We start from the raw sequence: 17,085 nt of genomic DNA, 5'->3' as shown, positions 1-17,085 counted from the left end.
TCACATCAAGAATATGTTGCATTTAAAGATTTTCTAACTCTATCCCAACTATGCAGCCGGTCCAGTGAGATGTATAGCCCTAATAAATCCTTGCCTCCCACATAATTTCTGGACCATCACAGCTACGTCGCTCTTAAACTATGAAATTTGAAGACTAAATGCAAACCGGCATTGGATCTTAGATTTGCAGATGGGAACCTCACAAAAAGACACAGGGAACAAATCACAGGGAACTGATCCCTATTTCATTCCGTTCCTTTCATCCTATTTATGATATTACCAGATAGAAATTTGACAATTTCAGCAAGAAAGTGAGTGCTTTTGTGTTATCCTGTTGCTTGAACCACAGTACACTAACCTGAACACTAAATTAAGAGTTGATGTCCTCAGACTGGCTTGTCTTTTCAAGACGGGTCTTTCAACTGTGACTCAGTTTCCATTCTACTACTTCTCTTTATCTCACTTTTGCTAACATGGCCTAACTTAAAGATGACAGAGCTAAAAGCCTATGAGAGCCGGGATAATGCAGCTAACAGGACCGAAGTTAAAGAGAAAGGTCTGTGCCCTCACACCTATCCGTCAGTCATTACTTTCTCCTCCTATGCCTTGAATGAAACCAGGCAGAGCCTCTTACCACCCCACACAATGGAGGGGCAAAACCAGCCCAGCAGCCACAGCACTGATCTCTGCCTGCATGCCCATGCCAAGGAGGCAGGTGACCACATGTGCTTGCAGTGCCCCCCTGCAGCCGCCTTCTCACATACTGACAAAAGTCAGAAGCCTGGAGATAGTCCAGTCACTCCACCCACTTGCAGAGGCAGAGGGGTATGGTGAGGCCTACAGCACTATCCATTGCCCCTGAACACCAGAGAGCCCAGCAGGCTGTGAGAATCTTCTACTGCCATGCACCACTCCTCTGTTTTGGGCTGGAAGAGAATGGTGCTTCATGCCATGGGGCAGCTACTCCCACAGAAGAAGCCTGGCTCAGAGGAGCAGCTTCAGAGCCCAATGGCCAAGGTGAGGCAAGGGACAATTTGGGAAGGGAACCTCAAAGGTAGGTGGTGCAGGACTAACACAAGCAAAAACAAGGGCATGGTCAAAGAGCACAGCCCCAGCTATACTCACCTCACACTAACTGAGAGGAAGGCTCAGAAAACCAGCTGCTCCAATGACAAAAGGACAAGCCAGTGGCCAGAACTTACAATTGGTTTCAAATGTGCTCTTTTCACACCATGACAACCCAGCATATTTCTGGCCACTGACTCTCTTCTCCCCATCTACACGGACAGGGGGCTTTCTCTTAGTCACTAGCCCAGCATTTCCTGGAGCAGCCCTCAACAAATCCATTCCCTCCCCACCTCAAGAAAACCACGCTGGAAAGACTCATCCACCACGGCAGGTACACGGGGCTGGAAGCCATGCAATGGCAATCTTTGCCACCTGGCCAACTCCCTACAGGGAACCTGAATGTCCCACCTCACCCTTCTACGACAAACGAAAGCTGCCTGGCACATGCCAGTGCACCAGGTAACCTTCTCATCTCCCTAGTGTTTGACACTTCAGATTTTTCCCCACTACCTTTCTAGGAAAAAGACCTCCCCTCACCTCTGCTCGCTTGTTCACTGTCAGCAGACCATAGAAGCCACCTAGGGTGGACAGGCTCTCACAGCATCCTAAGAACAGCCCAAGAAAAAGGACCTGTCTACAACATGACTCAAATGCACAGCCGCCTTATTAGGAGTCATGTGGCCAGAGGAACTGCTATAGGGACACAGAATAAGGCTTTTCTATTCTTTCATTTTCACTCTCCTACTTCTCTGCCTTAACACTTCTGCTTCCTTGCCAGAGGGATTTTTTTCCCCTCTCACCTCCCATATGCCTTGGTTTGCCCTTCAGTGGAGTGAATGGGGACTTATACTTTCTTAGAATTCTCCAGTTATGACTATTGTAAGCAAATACAGAAATATAGACATGATATTCCTGATAACATGATAGCTGATATCACATGACATCATCTCATGATATCTGATATCACATCATATATTTGTATATAAGAGGCAAGGGAGGAATGTCAGGGCCTTGTCACACTTTACTTTTAGGATATGTTATACACATATGTCATAATAAGCATTACCATGAACTAAGAAAGTTTTCTGAAGTCGCTTTGAGCTTCAAGCCTCGTTTGGGTGACATGAAAGGTGGGAACTTGTTCCTCTGGCAAATGGGGAAACACTCCTGCAGGGGATGTTCAGCTCCTTTGCCTTTTCCCAGATGGCCCAGACAAAGAGTCTTTGTTTCCTTTCTCCTGCCTCAAAACCTCCCCCTTGCCCCTATTGCAGTCTCTCTCTGAAGCCTACAAAAGGAGACAGGTGATTGGGCAGGACCCAAGCTTTTTCCATAGGTCACTGTAACAGGGGGCCTTCTCGGGGGCCTGTCTACCAACAGCCCTGGCCACCTGTTCTGGGCCATCCGCCCACCTTCTCGCCTGCCATGCCTTGTTGTTATCTAATTAATGACCTTAATTAGGCAGGAGGCTATCCATTTCTTGCCCCGATGCCAGGGGGCACTATCTGTGACTCCATTCCTCCCCTACATCTCAGCCCAGCCCCAGAATCCTCCAATCAGTACCCCTCTAAGATCCTTCCATTCAGGCGGCCTACTCCACCTTCATTCGGGTCTGCCTAGCTCCCTGATCTCCCCTGTGTTACGGGTGTGGTCCCCCCGGGACCTTTGGCTACACTGGCCCTGGCCTCACCTCCAGGCCAGTCAGAACCCTAGGCCCTTGCAGTGGGCCCTGGGCCCTTTAACCCTTCAGGTCCTGGCCCCAGCGTTGACCAGTCGAGGGATCACAAGTCAGGCTTCTGAGTCTATAGCCCTCTCTCTCTCGGGTCTGTCTTTCTGCACTTTTTATGGGGTAACCCACCCAGTTGTGGAAACTAGGTTTATTAAGGTGCAGCGACCCACCTTTCACCGGGGTGGTCACTGGCCTGGTATTTCCTGGGGGCTCCTGCATCACTGAGAGCCCCACCAGGCCACCTACTCCTGGCAGAGTGCTATTTTAGGTCATGCCAAGAACCAGGAGCCTCCAAGCCATCCTCTACAGCTCCTGCCCTTACTTCCAGGATGTTCGAAGCAGTTTTGCAGCCAGGCAATGTAACTGCCTGGCTGCTAGCGGTGAACTGCCATGTTTATGTAGACAGTCATGGATCTAAAATGGCTGCCGCAATTAAGCACCTGCTGGCTGCTTGGGCTCGGCCCTTAGAGTGGAAGGCACAAACACTGCCCTGGCACATCACCATTTCTTTGTTACATGCTAGGTATCTAATGGCAGCAAGGAAAGTGAGTGCCAGGGGAATGTCATGCAGGTAAGAGAGAGCATTTGTGAGTGGCTTCCATCAGGTGAGGGAAGCAGGGCAGTTAACAGTGGGAGAGACCCTGCCATTTGCACCCAGTCCAGGTGAATATTTCTAATGGGAAGACGGTAGTTGCACAGAGAAATAGGAGCTGCAAGGAACTCCAAGGATACTGCCTGGTGGCAAATCATGGTGACACTCTGGGCAAGGGATGTACACTTAGGAGGCTGGGTTCTTTTCAATTTGACTTCCCTCAGTTTGGAGAGAAGGGAAGCATCCTAACCTTCCCACCAAGCATCGAGAAGCATTAGAGCATTTGGGAACTTTTCTTCATCCCTTCTTCAGATCCTTCAAAATGTTCCCTGTTACATTCCTAGGCATGGAGAACTGTGCTTGGGGGAAAGAGCCTGGCTTGGCAATGCCAGCATTTTGAAGGTATCTAGCTTCTTTTCAGATCCTTTTGGTACTCCCACCTAGAATATATGCCCAGTAGCAAGGAGGGAAGTGGAGCATCGCAGAGGAGCAATGTTACTCCTCAAGTCATACAAGAGTCCTCATTTGGAAGCACTGTGGTGGCTTTTGACACATTCCCTTGGATAGAGCAGGAGGGACAATGGGTTTAGCCAGGAAGGAATGGATTTGTAGGGGACTGCCTGGAAACCTTGGGCACAATCCTGCTTGGGGGCAGAGTATCTTCAGTGCTGTAGAGTTTGGCCTGAGTAGAGGCCAAACTGCAGGTATGGCCTGAGATTGGGGACGGATGGAACAACTCTGCTGTTGCAAGAAGAAGGTGGGAGCCAGATGGCTTAGATTTATGTTATAGCCCAGGGGCTTGTGTTTGGTTTGCTATTTGGACCTGAGGTTTGGGTGAGGCTATTAGGGGTTGGAGGAGGCCTCATAGGGGACACACAGCAGCATGGAGATCCCAGTCCTGGAGAAGGGGGCAGCAAGGAGCCCCAGAGAAAGGGGGTGGCGACTGCCAAAAGCCAGAAAGGCAACATTGGGAGTGTGCTGACCCTGAGTGCCAGGAAGGGCTCAGCATTTGAGAGTATGTCAACCCTGAGCGCCAGAGTAGGCGTAGTATCGGAGGCATGCCAACCCTGAGCACCAGAGTAGACATAGTACTGGGTGCGTGCCAACTCTGAGTGCCTAGTAAGGCAGAGAGTGACAAGACCGTGGAGAGCCCGAGTGCCCAGTGAGGCACAGCGAGAGAGATGGGGCTGCGGAGAGCCCAAGTGATAGAGAAGTGTCGAGTGAGACCGAAGAATGTCAAGTACATCAGTGAGGCTTGGGGCGTGGTCCAGGGATGGTTGGAGCCACACATAGCCCATAAGGCCGGGGTGCACAGAACACCCATTATAGAGACAGGACAAGTAATAGCAGAAGAACCGTGGCCAAGAGGATGAAAGGTAGCCTCCCTTTAATATATATAAGACCAAGACGTGGCGGGCGAGATTCGAGGGTGCTTGTAGGCAGCTTAGCACGTTACAGAGGGCAACTAGGGGAGAGCATGGCAACCCTAGGAAACCCCTCCTTTTACAGATGGCCAGGGTGAGAATGAATTTATACCCAGCATCAGTGTAGACCTTGTAAAGGAACACCCTGAGAGGCTGGACACCGTCAAGTAGGTGGGTCCTGACAGATTGCACCCCAGAATACTTAAGGAGCTGACAGAAGTAAATAGGCCGGCCAGTGGCAAAGATATTTAAAAACTCCTGGTGCTCAGGTGAAGTACCTGAATATTGGAAGAAGTCCAATGTGGTACCCATCTTCAAGAAAGGGAGGAACCTAGATCCGGGGAAGTACAGGCCAATCAGTTTGACCTCAATCCCTGGAAAGATGCTGGAAAAAATTATCAAAGAGACCATTCTTGACAAGCTGGCTGATGGCAACATCCTGAGGGACAGCCAGCATGGGTTTGTTGCAGGTAGGTCTTGCTTGACCAACCTCATCTCCTTCTATGACCAGGTGACATATCACCTGGACAAGGGAGAAGAGATTGACATTGTATATCCGGACTTCAAAAAAGCATTTGATCTGGTGTCTCAGGATTTCCTCATGGAAAAATTGGTCAGCTGTGGCCTCAGCTACATCACAGTCTGATGGCTGGGGAATTGGCTCTGAGGTCAGACCCAGAGAGTGGTGATCGACAGAAGTAAATTATTGTGGTGCACCATGACCAATAAATTATTGTGGTGCACCATGACCAGGACCACCAAGGCTCCATCCTTGGGCTTGTTCTTTTTACCATCTTTATTAACAATGTGGATAGTGGTGTCAGAAGTGGACTGGCCAAGTTTGCCAATGACACTAAACTTTGGGGTAGAGCGTCCACACTTTTGGATAGGCTGGTGATTCAGGCTGACCTGGAAAGGCTCAAAAAGTGGGCAGATACAAACCTGATGACATTCAATACTGACGAATGCAAGGTACTCCCTGGCCCCGCTCCTGGGAGCAGGCACAGACACAGACTCCCCGCCACCCATTCTTGATCTGCCCCCACAAGACCCTTCCCTTCTCCTCACACACATATACCTGTTGAGGTGTTTGTCTGTGCCTGCATATGTGTGTGTCCCTGTGGGGCTGTTGTGGGGGGAGTGAGGGGCACCAGCAGGGCCAGAGGGAGTGTGGGGGAGCTTTAATTTTAATCCTGGGTGTTGGGGATTTTATCAGAGAATTTGCAATTTTTTTATCAGAGAAAATCAGGATGTCTGCTGATGAGGCCGATGTGCCATTGACAGACACTGCTGCAACTCTGGACATCTTTCCATGCAGGATGGGTGTTAGTATACACACCTATATGGTAAACACAGGAGGATCTCAGAAGGCTGTGAGTGCCTGATGCTGAATGGGGAGGCTTCTTCCTGGTGCTTCAATGGATGTTTTAGGCCGAGGGAGGGCTAAGCTGGTGTTGTGTTTCTTTGTTTTCCGGGGAGAGGGACAAGGGCAGGGGTTTGTCAGTGAAGGTAGCAACATTCCCCTGGTAGGTGAATGTGCTCAGCTGAACAGGAAATGCATACAAAGAATGCATACCACTTCTTCTTCAGCAAGGGGAAGTGTCCTGGGGAAAAATATGGCAAGCATAATAAGACTTAGAAAGAGTTAAAGGTTTTAGGTAGGTCTCGACTAGGTGACTGAGTGGTTAAGCGATGGCCCGTTAATCTGTTGTGCTATGCATGCAGAGTTTGGGAATTGGAGCCTATGGAACATTATTACTCTGCTTTTCATCAGCTCTCCACAGCACACCCCAAAATACTTCCAGCGATACAAGAAAAAGGAAGACTTGACATGAGAGAGGGGAAGTGGTCCAAATCTGCCTGAATTCACTCCCTGCCCTCCAGTGTGTTTACTATGCCCCATAGTTTGGTGTCATCTGCGAATTTGGACAAGGTGCTTTCAACACCTTCATCCAAATCGCTGATGAAGATATTAAACAGCACCGGTCCAAGGACAGAGCTTTGAGGGACACTGCTACCCACATCCCTCCAGGGGGAAACCAACCCCTCTACCACCACTCTCTGGGTGCATCCCACAAGTCAATTTTTCACCCACCTTACTGTGAAAAAATCCACAGCACAGCTGCTCAGTTTGCTCATAAGAATTGATTCTCCCCAAAAGGGAAGTTCTGCTTTTTTGCACCAACCCTATCCACTGCCTTCTTCCCCAGGCTATTTACCTTGGTGTGACAGGGCAAACAGCAACATCCTCACCAGCTACAGCTCCTGATCTGGACCTTCAGAAAGGGGAAGCCTGTGCTGCCTCTACACCCTCATTTTTACCCCTCTCCCGCAGTGCACCAGTGGTTGTCTTAGCCACCAACTCGCACACAAGTGAGAGCACCAGGAAGAGAATTGGCTAAGCAGAGTAGGGCCTGCCTTTGTCTCTGACAATACTGTGGCTACTTTTGGGCCCCTCAGTACAGAAAGGATGTTTACAAATTGGAGAGTCCAGCAGAGGGCAACAAAAATGGTGAGGGGGCTGGGGCACATGACTCATGAGGAAAGGCTGAAGGAATTGGGTTTATTTAGTCTGGAAAGGAGAAGACCAAGAGGAGATTTAATAGCAACCTTCAACTCCCTGAAGGGCTGTTCCAAAGATTATGGTGCTTGACTGACCTCAGCGGTGGCAGATGACAGAACAAGAAGCAATGGACTCAAATTGCAACATGGGAGGTTTAAGTTGGACATTAGGAAAAGCTTTCTCACTAGGATGGCAGTAAATCACTGGAACAGGATACCCAGAGGGGTGGTGGGATCTCCATCCTTGGGGGGTTTTAAGACCCAGCTAGACAATGCCTTGGTTGGAACGATGTAGTTGGGGCTGGTCCTGCTTTGAGCAGGGGGTTGGACTAGATGTGACCTTCTGAGCTCTCTTCCAACCCTCATTTTCTATGATCCTGCAATTCTATAACAGCACTGTGAAACAGCACAGAACCGCCCTCTGGTAAGGGATTCCACAGCAACAGTGGAGACACTGGGCATGGAAACCAGGGTTTTATAAACGTAAAGAACATGATTTACCAATGAGCTGTATCCCCTGTGCTCTTCACAGCACTCAGCACCTGCCTCTTATTTATCTCCGCGCTTCCCTGCAAGAGAGTTCCCCACCCTCCTGCTGCTGGAATTTACTCAGAGCTGAGCTCTGTCCAGGTGTGGGGAAGGGCACTGCTGGGTCCTGCTTCTCAGCTGGGAAGTGCCCCTGGCAGGCCAGATGCTGCTCTGGGCAGGCCAGATGCTGCTCTGTTCCATCAGGTGGGGTGGGCAGTGCATTCTGGGGAGTCTTGGTACACACAGAGAAATGTTCCCCAAGGCCTCTGCTGGGCCCCACTAAAGTAGGTGTTGCTGGGGTGAAGTGGTATCAGTATCCAGGCCCTACCTGGACACTGGGCTTAGGCGGTAGGTGAGGCTGCAGGGGTGGAGCTTCTGCACTCTGCAGAAAGGTGCGGATATAAATATTCTGAGCACTAGCTGGCTCCACGGTGTAATGGTCACTCTCTGGCCTTTGAATGTAGTGATCTGCTTTCAACTCTTAATGGGGATCCAACTCCAGCTCAAAGTTGCCTTCCACCCACCTTGCTCTCCTGGAGTGATGAGCAGCCATTGGCAGGAGGTTAAGTGGATGGAATGCAGCCAGGAGCATAGGTGGAGGAAGAAAATATGATTGGGGGGGGGGCTGAGTGCATGCGCACACAAGCATGCAAATGAACACCCCCAAAGCAAGTAAATCTGTCGTGGGGAAGGGGTATAGGAGGGCAGATCAAGGCTCAATGGTGAGGGATGGAGTGGGGCAGAAGCAGGGGCAGGTGCTGGGGTTAATTTGGCCCTGGTACCAGGTCAGGTCGTGGGGCTCTCGCTGCCTGTGCAGCTCATCCTGGGGTGTGAGGAGGCTCCAGCCATTGCACGCAGACACAGGGGAGGCACAGGGGTCATGTCCCCCCACCCCTTCTGTGCTATGTGCAGGGTGGAGGCAGCAGCTGCTGTGGACTGTGCTCCACACCCTGCTGCTGGTGCCCCAGCAGCTGGGCAATTGTACATGCCTCCTGTGCCTTAGCTGTGCCACCTGTCCAGTGGTGGGAGGCATGTGGTGTCATGCCGCTGCTGGGGCGCTGGCAGTGGGGTGTGGAGTGCAGTCCACAATGACAGCCATCTCAGCCCTGCACACAGCACAGACTGGGGGGGCACGTACCCCCTGTGCCTGCCTCAGGGGTCTGTGCAATGGTGGGAGCCCCCACACTCCTGGATGAGTCACCTGGACAGTGAGTGCCCCACAACCCACCCTGGCCCTGGAGCCCCATTCACCCCTATGGGGGCCTCAATCTTCCCCCTCCCATGCCCCTTTCTTCCCTTGTGCCCCTTCTGATCCACATTTACCTGCTCAGCTTGGTGCTGCTCCACTCACAGCTAGGCCCGGCTGAGTTCCTAGCCACATGCAGCCTCTGGCTGCTTGTCTCTGTGTGTGTGTGCCCTGCCCCCATGCCCCCACCCTCCACCCTGGCTGCAGCCACCCAGACTTCTGTGATATGGAGCTTCATGCCCATCTCCATGTCCCTGGTATAGACTTCAATGAAGAGCTGCCGCTTCTCTTGGTTTGGAAAACAGAACTTGAGTTTCTGTGGCAAAGACAAGAGCAGGCTATGAGGGAGGAGAAGCAGTCTGGGTGGTGTGGAAGCTCAAAGAGGTCCTGAGTCCACGCCCAGTCTGCCTGCATTTGGGGCGGGATAAGCCGCCTTAGCCCTGGCCTTCCGTTGCCCATGCCCAGGAGCTGGAGCAGGAGCCCTGTGTGCTGGAACAGAAGCCTCCCAGCTGAAGTTTCCTCCTCAACCAGAGTGGCACAGGAGCAGGAGGAGTAGCCAGCACTGGTGGTGTGGGGACTGACCAGTCCACACATGGCTGAAGCCACACTGGGAGAAGCCCTACTGGTAAGCTGTGTGTGCTGGCTGGGGCCAGCATGATGTGCACAGGGGTGGCAGGTGCCTTGCCCAGTGCAGAGTAATGTGGGAGCAGCCATGGACCATATAGCTTGGGCAAGTTCTGCTGCACACACCCCCTGCCCCTCCTCCATCCCCTCACCCACGCTGGCTACCAGGGCCTAGCCCTCAGGAAGCTGCCCCCCAGGCGCACACTCACATACACCATCACACACAACACCCCCCACTACCCCCACACAGAGCAGGGGCATGCAGGGAGCAGATCGCAGCTTTGCCCCAGTCTCTGGCCCTGGCCCCATGCTGTCACCGCCCCATGGCCCGCCCCAGGATCCCAGCCTTGTCCTCCCATACCACCTCTGAACACTGCTCTACACGTACCTGCAGCCCCATCCCACATGGGGATATTTGATGAGTTGCTGCGGTCGGGGGCATGCTGATCCGGCCTGTGACAACTCACGAAAACTCCCTATGTGGCCTCTAGCTCCAAAAAATTGCCCACCCCTGCTGTATAAGCTACCCTTGGCATTGGTTTCAAGCAGTACACAGAGAAATTGGGTTACGGTTGTATGATCTCAAGAAAGACCCCTTTAGGGAGAGTAGAAAAGGGTGAACTGATGCTCACCAGTAGATTCTGTGCTCAGCTGTCCAGAAATTTAATTTAATGAAAAACACCATATTTCTTTCTTTATCTAACATGATAAAAAGGATGCTGAGTTAAACTTATGCACAGGCACACTCAGTTTAACAACTCAGTAAGACTGGCAGGATTAGAATATTCATTTTGATAAGAGCTCAGTGTTGGCACTAGATTATGACCCAGAGGCCTTGTTCTGGGGGGACCAAAAACCCTCAGACTGACCATAACCTTCCATTCAATAATAGGCAAATGTATTGGTGCAGAGTGATAACAGGAAACAATAATCCAAGCAATTCTGTAGCTACCAATCCTAGGGCTCTCATGAGAGTCGTGATACATCTGGCCAGGACGCAAGCTTCACTCTGAGGTTCTCAGTTGAATGTCAGATGTCAGCAGCCTGGAGGTTAGAGGCCAAGCTCTCCCCGCATCCCGGGGGGCGTGGATTAGATGGGCTGGTAGCATGCTCTCTGCCCATGTTGGCCTTGGGTCTCCCTCTCAGGGATCCCTCTGTCCATGTGGGCTTGGGGGCCCTCCTCGACCCCCCTTTCTTGCTCTAAGTCTCTGCTTTTGCATTCTTTCCCTCAGCCTGATAACTCTTCATCCATGTCTATCACTGCTTGGTCTTTCTGTGGTCATTATACCGTCCACAGTCTGTCATGTCAGCAGTGTTCGCTCTAAGCTACACACGGGCGGCCACACACAAGTAAAAATCTTGCCATGCACAAGTGTTTAAGGCTGTGCAGCCGCCCAGAGAGAAGCTGGGTACACGGTGCGGCAGAGGCACCGGGGCTGGCGTGGGACACTTACCGAAGGTAAGCTCCTCGCTTCTCATGCAGTGCAGGCAGCAGCTCCTCCCCGAGGCGGGGGCAGGGGTGGGGAGGAGGATGGGGACAGGGACAGAGATGCGGGGGCAGATGGGGATGGGGCCAGAGATGGGGAGGGGGGCTGGGAGCTGGTGTGGGCTCCGCCAGCTCTGCGAAACTGCTCCGCGGGCTTTGCTGGCTCCGGGGAACCGCTCTGTTCCCCCACGTTGCCTCAGGGAGAGATTAGGCACATGGCGTCAGGGCTGGGGAGTGGAGCAGTTCCCCGGAGCCAGCAGAGGCTCACATGGGGCAGGCAGCGGCTCCTTCCCAAGGTGAGGCAAGGCAGGGATGGGGGCTGGCGCATGCTCTGCAGGCTCAAGGGAACTGCTCCGTGGGCTCCACTGGGTCCGGGGAACTGCTTCGCTCCCCAGCCCTGACGCCATGTTCCTCCTGCTCTCTGGGGTGATGTGGGGGAGCAAAGCTGTTCCCTGGAGCTGGAAGAGCCTGTGGATCAGTTCCTCTGTGATGGCAGAGCCCACGCCAGCCCCCAGCCCTAGCCGCAGCCCCCGTCTCTGTCCCCATCCCCATCCCCATCCCCGGCTCTGTCCCCATCCCTGTCCCATGTGTCTGGCCCATGCCTGGGCCACAGCATGACAATCGACTGTTTGTGCCGGGCCTATGGCTGGACCACAGCACTCCACTGCGCTGCTCTGCGCAGCAGTTAGCGTGGAGAAAGGTGGTGGCTGAACCCTGCCCGCTCCTGCCTGGACACTTACTTTGGGACACTTACCGGCGGACCTTGCCACGACAAAACGGGGAGGTGGGACTAAAGCAGCGTGCTCACGGACTGAAGCAGTGCGCTCATGGATTGAAGCAGTGTGCTCATGGACCACTGCTCCTTACAGGGAACATTGCCTATCAACATATTCTTTTGTTTCACAAGCCCATCGCATGCACACATCCTAATATGGGCTTTCCAGTGTCCTAATTTGGTATGTTCCCCCAGAACTGGAACTCTTAGGCCCCCACTATTGGCCCCTGTGGTCTGGTGCCACCTTATCTCATGTTAGGGAAGAGTGTTGTACATGTCCACATTCTCCCAGGCTATGTGTATATCCATTGGCCTTGTTGCTTGCCTGGGCTAGACACCTGTCTGCATTGAAGGCGGTAAAAGTGTGTGAGAACCAGGCCTTTGGAAATCAGTTAACTTTTGCTACTGTTCAGAAGCATTATTCTAATATATACATATATATACCTACAAGCCAGTTCCCAAAAACAAATCTCTAAATACCATTTTCTAGCCATCGCTCAGGGGTGTGGAAAGTTACTAGTCATCTTTTCCACTCTTCATCATTGTGGAGAGAGAGTCCCCTTCTGTGTCTTGGGATCCCCCATTTAAAATGAAAGCAATGATATGAGGAAGTAATAGCTGGAAAATCAGGCAGAAGTCCATCAAAGCAAACATCACCCATTCCCTACCTGCATGCATCCATTTTCCTACGCACTCCCAAATACCTGTCCTGAAGAAAAAAGCCCACTGATTGAGTAATGGAGGGTATGCATGAAAGACCCAGAGATGAGGTCTCACACCACAGGATAGCAGAGATTCCCTGAAACCCAGTAAGTATTTAGCACTGCTGTTGATTTTACAAAGAAGGGGATGAATTAGCAGTGATGGCTTTTATGTCTTCATGATCTAGCAGTTCCTGGGGTCAGCATTGCTAAGCTACACCAGTTTCTGTAGGTAATAGTACACACGGAAGCTATGTGACTAGCATCCCATCCAGCCACCTTTGGATGTGCAGGACTATTTCCCAAGTGCACACTTACAGGTGGATTGAATTCGGGGGAGCATTAGCACAAAGGCAAAGTAAGGTTTAATCTTAACTGTAGCAACACACCTTGAACACTTTGTCAGCAAACTCTTTTGAGATGGGAAAGGGGATAATGTAAACTTCTAAGTCAAGAAAGTCTAATTGTAAATAAGATGAATTAAATCTACATAAGCATTACCTCCTTTAGGGGAATTGGTCTGAATTGTGAACTACCATACTTTGGTGAAGACATCTACCAGCTAAATACATTTATGCAGAAAAAGATAATTAAATGACACTTATTAGAAAAAAAATGGGCACTTTCTTCCAAGTGAATAATTTGCGTCCAATAAATTTCCCAAGTGCAGCTTTGATTTCCTTGTTTCTTATGCTGTAGATGATGGGATTGGCCATTGAAGGCAGTACGGCATACATAACAGTCACCATGAGATCCAGAGCTGATGGAGAGTTGGATGTGGGCTTCGTGTATGCAACTGCAGCAGTGAAAATAAGCAAAGAGACCACAATGAGGTGAGGAGTACAGGTGGAGATGGCTTTACGCCGGTCCTGCTTTGAAGGGATTCTCAGTACCACCCTGAAGATCTGAACATACGATGCAATGATGAAAAAAAAACAACTAAGATATAAACACATACCAAAGACAAGAAGCCAAACTTCACTGAGATACGAGTCAGAGCAGGAGAGCTGGAGCAGCTGGGGGATATCACAGAAAAACTTGTTAATGATGTTGGAGTGGCAGAAAGGTAACCGAAAAGTGTTACCAGTGTGCAGTGAGGAGTAGAGAAGGGCACTGACCCACGCACTGACTGCCAGCTGGACACAAGCTCTTCTGCTCATTATGGTCTCATAGTGCAATGGTTTGCAGATGGCAATGCATCGATCGTATGCCATGATGGTGAGGGAGGCAAAGTTGGCTGTAGCAAAAAAAAAAAAGAAGAAAACCTGGGCAACACACCCAGCATAGGGAATCGACCTGGTGTGCCACAGGGAATTAGCCATGGATTTGGGAACAGTGACAGAGATGGTTCCAAGGTCTAGGATGGACAAATTCATCAGGAAGAAGTACATGGGAGTGCGAAGGTGGTGGTTGAGGACTATCAGCATGATCACAAGTAGATTTCCTATCAGAGCCGTCAGGTACGCTGCTAGAAAGATGGCAAAATATAAAAGCTGCAGCTCCTGGCTGTCAGAAAATGCCAGGAGGAATTCAGTTACAGAGGTTTGGTTGAACATCACCTTTTTCAGTCTGCTGGGGGATGCCTGTGGAGGAAACAACAGGGGGAGCAGTCACAATCAGATAAGCAAGGTTAAAATCTCTGATTCTCCTGTCAAAAACGTTGCACAAACTTGCTTTCAAACACACACAGCATCTCACTGGTGCCAGATTTTGAGTCAAAAACCTTTTTTGATTGAAATGTTGGCTTTTATACAGTGACTTTTTCTATGGTAAGTGTTTGCTTTTGAAGGCATATTTTGATTGGTGCAGCAGCCTGAACAACAGTGTTATTCAGCAGGCACTGTTTGCTATCAGCTAGGAAGGGTAGACTCTCCACACTTCTGAAAATACGTGCCATAGTCTGGTTCATTATTAGACTAGTGTTACTTGGTAGAACTCTTGCAGAGGTCATGGGGCTGAGTCAAGGACAACACCTATCCCAAAACTCAGCTAGAAAAAAAAATAGACCTAAATACAACTTTTAATTTTACAGTCCTAGAAAGGAGGTCTCAACCCCACTGTGAAACACATTCTTACAGCTTGTGCAGAAAACTGTAGCACTAATATTTCAAAAGGCATCCTCCCTTCTTCCAGGGGATATACCACATAGTGCCAGCTTGTATGTACTAATTCCACACCCAAGGTTTGCACACAGCCCGGCTGCCACCTACTTGCAAACTAACATATGGTGCCTCATACCAGCTGGATAGTCAGCTCGAAGTGAAAAGGCGTGCTACTACTACCTCTCTGTTGCTTGTGCTCTGTGTAATCAAGCTCTGTCTCATAGCCACCTGGACAAAAAGCAGAGTTTTTACTACTCCAGTGCTCAGCTCATTTGTTCACCGCATTTCGATTTAGTTTGCAACACCATGGCAAAAACACAGAATTTCTGTCTCATTGACTTTCTTTAGCCATTTAGCTTCCCATTTTATGTATTCAGACCTGAAGCCACTTACTGCACTGCTGTGGGTTTTGTTTTGTCTTTTCCACAAGCTTTTGTTGCATTTGATCTTCCAGTGCCAGGATTCGTTGCTCATTACACAGCCCCCAATCTATTTAATCTTTCTTTCCTTTGCCACTGTACTTTCTAGATGACACAGACACCAATGATTTGATTCAAGCCTATCTCTGTCTACAGATGAACTGGCTGTAGCTGACTTTGTGCCTCCCTGGTATGAAAGATCAGACGCTGCAGTAAGGTGATTTATCAGTGTCACTAGTCTATGGGCTTGTGGGACTCATTCCCTAGAGTTCTGCATAGCTCAGAAGCAGAGGCCCAGAGCGAAACAATCCTGAATTAATAGCTTTTCAAGCTAAAGAGACAATTGTGGCTCTCCAGTTTGCCCTTGTGTAAGCACAGGTCATAAGTTTCATCCAAGATTCCCTGTCTCTAGTTCTATGCATCCTGGGGGACAGCGGGACAATGGTTTTTCAGCAGCCACGGATGCAGACAGATGCTCAGTTGAATTTAGAAAGCTGTATGAACTGGTTGGGTAGTTCTCTTTTCTTAGGGGCTATTTTAAATCCCACTATTGGCTTACCCAATTCTTTAGGCATCTCACTGGCCATGTCTACACAAGATGCTACACAAGTAGCATCACCAAATGGCTTTTAATGCTCCGGTTTTTTCCTTTCTTTTTCTTGGTGGAGCATGCCTCCATGAGCTGCCACCGGGTCATGCAGCTCCTGAGCTGCGAGAGGGCTCGGTGCTTCCCTCCACGTGGTAGTACCCGCAGGGCCACCTGGGGTGGCTTCTACCTGTGTGGGTGCTGCCCCAGGTTGGAGGCAGCACCCACCGGATTCAAGGGTGCATGGGGCACTGGAAGCCTGGCTATGCTTGGGGAAGTTTGGCCTTGGCAGCTTCCAGCACCCCATACATCATCCTTGCCACCTTCCCACCACCCCGGCCCACCCCAGGGAATAGGCTGGCTTCCCCATAAAGGTGGAAGGAGGGCACGTGGGTGTTCTGGCAGCCGAATAAGGTGTTGGGGACATTGCACAGGGCACTGGAAGCCTGCCAAGCCTGAGCTTCCCCAAGCACGCCTAAGCTTCCAGTGTTCTGTACATTGTCCCCGATGCCTTCTCCAGATCGGCCCCTTGTACACATGACGAATATTGCTGTAATTTGTTGCATAGAAATGCATGGGATGCATTTTAGTTTGCTACATGAAAAATCGTTTAGATTGAAATACGCTGCTGAAGGTGTACACTGTTACAATGTTAGTCATAATATGTCACCGAACATGTACAGTGTTATGCGATTATATCTTTAAAAAGGACAATTAAACCACTAAAAGGAGCAATTTCCTCATGTGTACAGGGTCCTTTCATCACATGTACAGGAGCCTGCATATGTCAGCTTAGCAGCATGAACTGCATCACAAAAAAATGGGAGGTCAATGTGACGGGCTAGCTGGCAGCGACCTAGCCCACGGGTTTTGAAAGGGCAAAAGATGATTGGAGGACTTGGGATTCCCTTTCTGCACCAATCAGGCCCCAGAGGCTCACCCCCTGTGTCCCCTGATTGGCCCCTTGGGGCACCTGGAGGGGGACAAAAGGGGCATTGTGGGCTGATTCAGGAGAGACCAGTGAGGGACAACAAGGAAGGAGCTTCACAGAGCTGAGCCAGCGGGGCAGGAGCAGGGCCCCGGAAGAGCCTGAAAGAGCCGGACCTGTAGGCAGCGGTGGGACCCTCAGCAGCGTGGCTTGCGGGCGGCAGGAGAGGTTTCCCACTGGCTCCAGGATCGCCTAAGAGAGGCTGCAGCCAGTGGGAGAGACTCCCCTGCTCCAGCAAGGATCTGAGCAGTGACCTGA

At 50.6% G+C, this 17,085-nt stretch overlaps 1 protein-coding gene across 1 annotated transcript; it reads right to left on the bottom strand.

Moving 5' to 3' along the window:
- Positions 1–13,322: 13,322 nt before the first annotated feature.
- On the bottom strand, positions 13,323–14,288 carry LOC149861588 (olfactory receptor 14A16-like). The gene has a single exon (XM_090053779.1). The coding sequence runs from the start codon at positions 14,286–14,288 to the stop codon at positions 13,323–13,325; it is 966 nt and encodes a 321-aa protein (XP_089909905.1).
- Between the last annotated feature and the right edge of the window lie 2,797 nt (positions 14,289–17,085).

The sequence above is a fragment of the Crocodylus siamensis genome, chromosome 6 (genome assembly GCF_052110815.1).
Source record: "Crocodylus siamensis isolate JL-2025a chromosome 6, ASM5211081v1, whole genome shotgun sequence".
Lineage (NCBI taxonomy): Eukaryota > Metazoa > Chordata > Crocodylia > Crocodylidae > Crocodylus > Crocodylus siamensis.
This window is presented reverse-complemented; position numbering and strand designations above follow the sequence as displayed.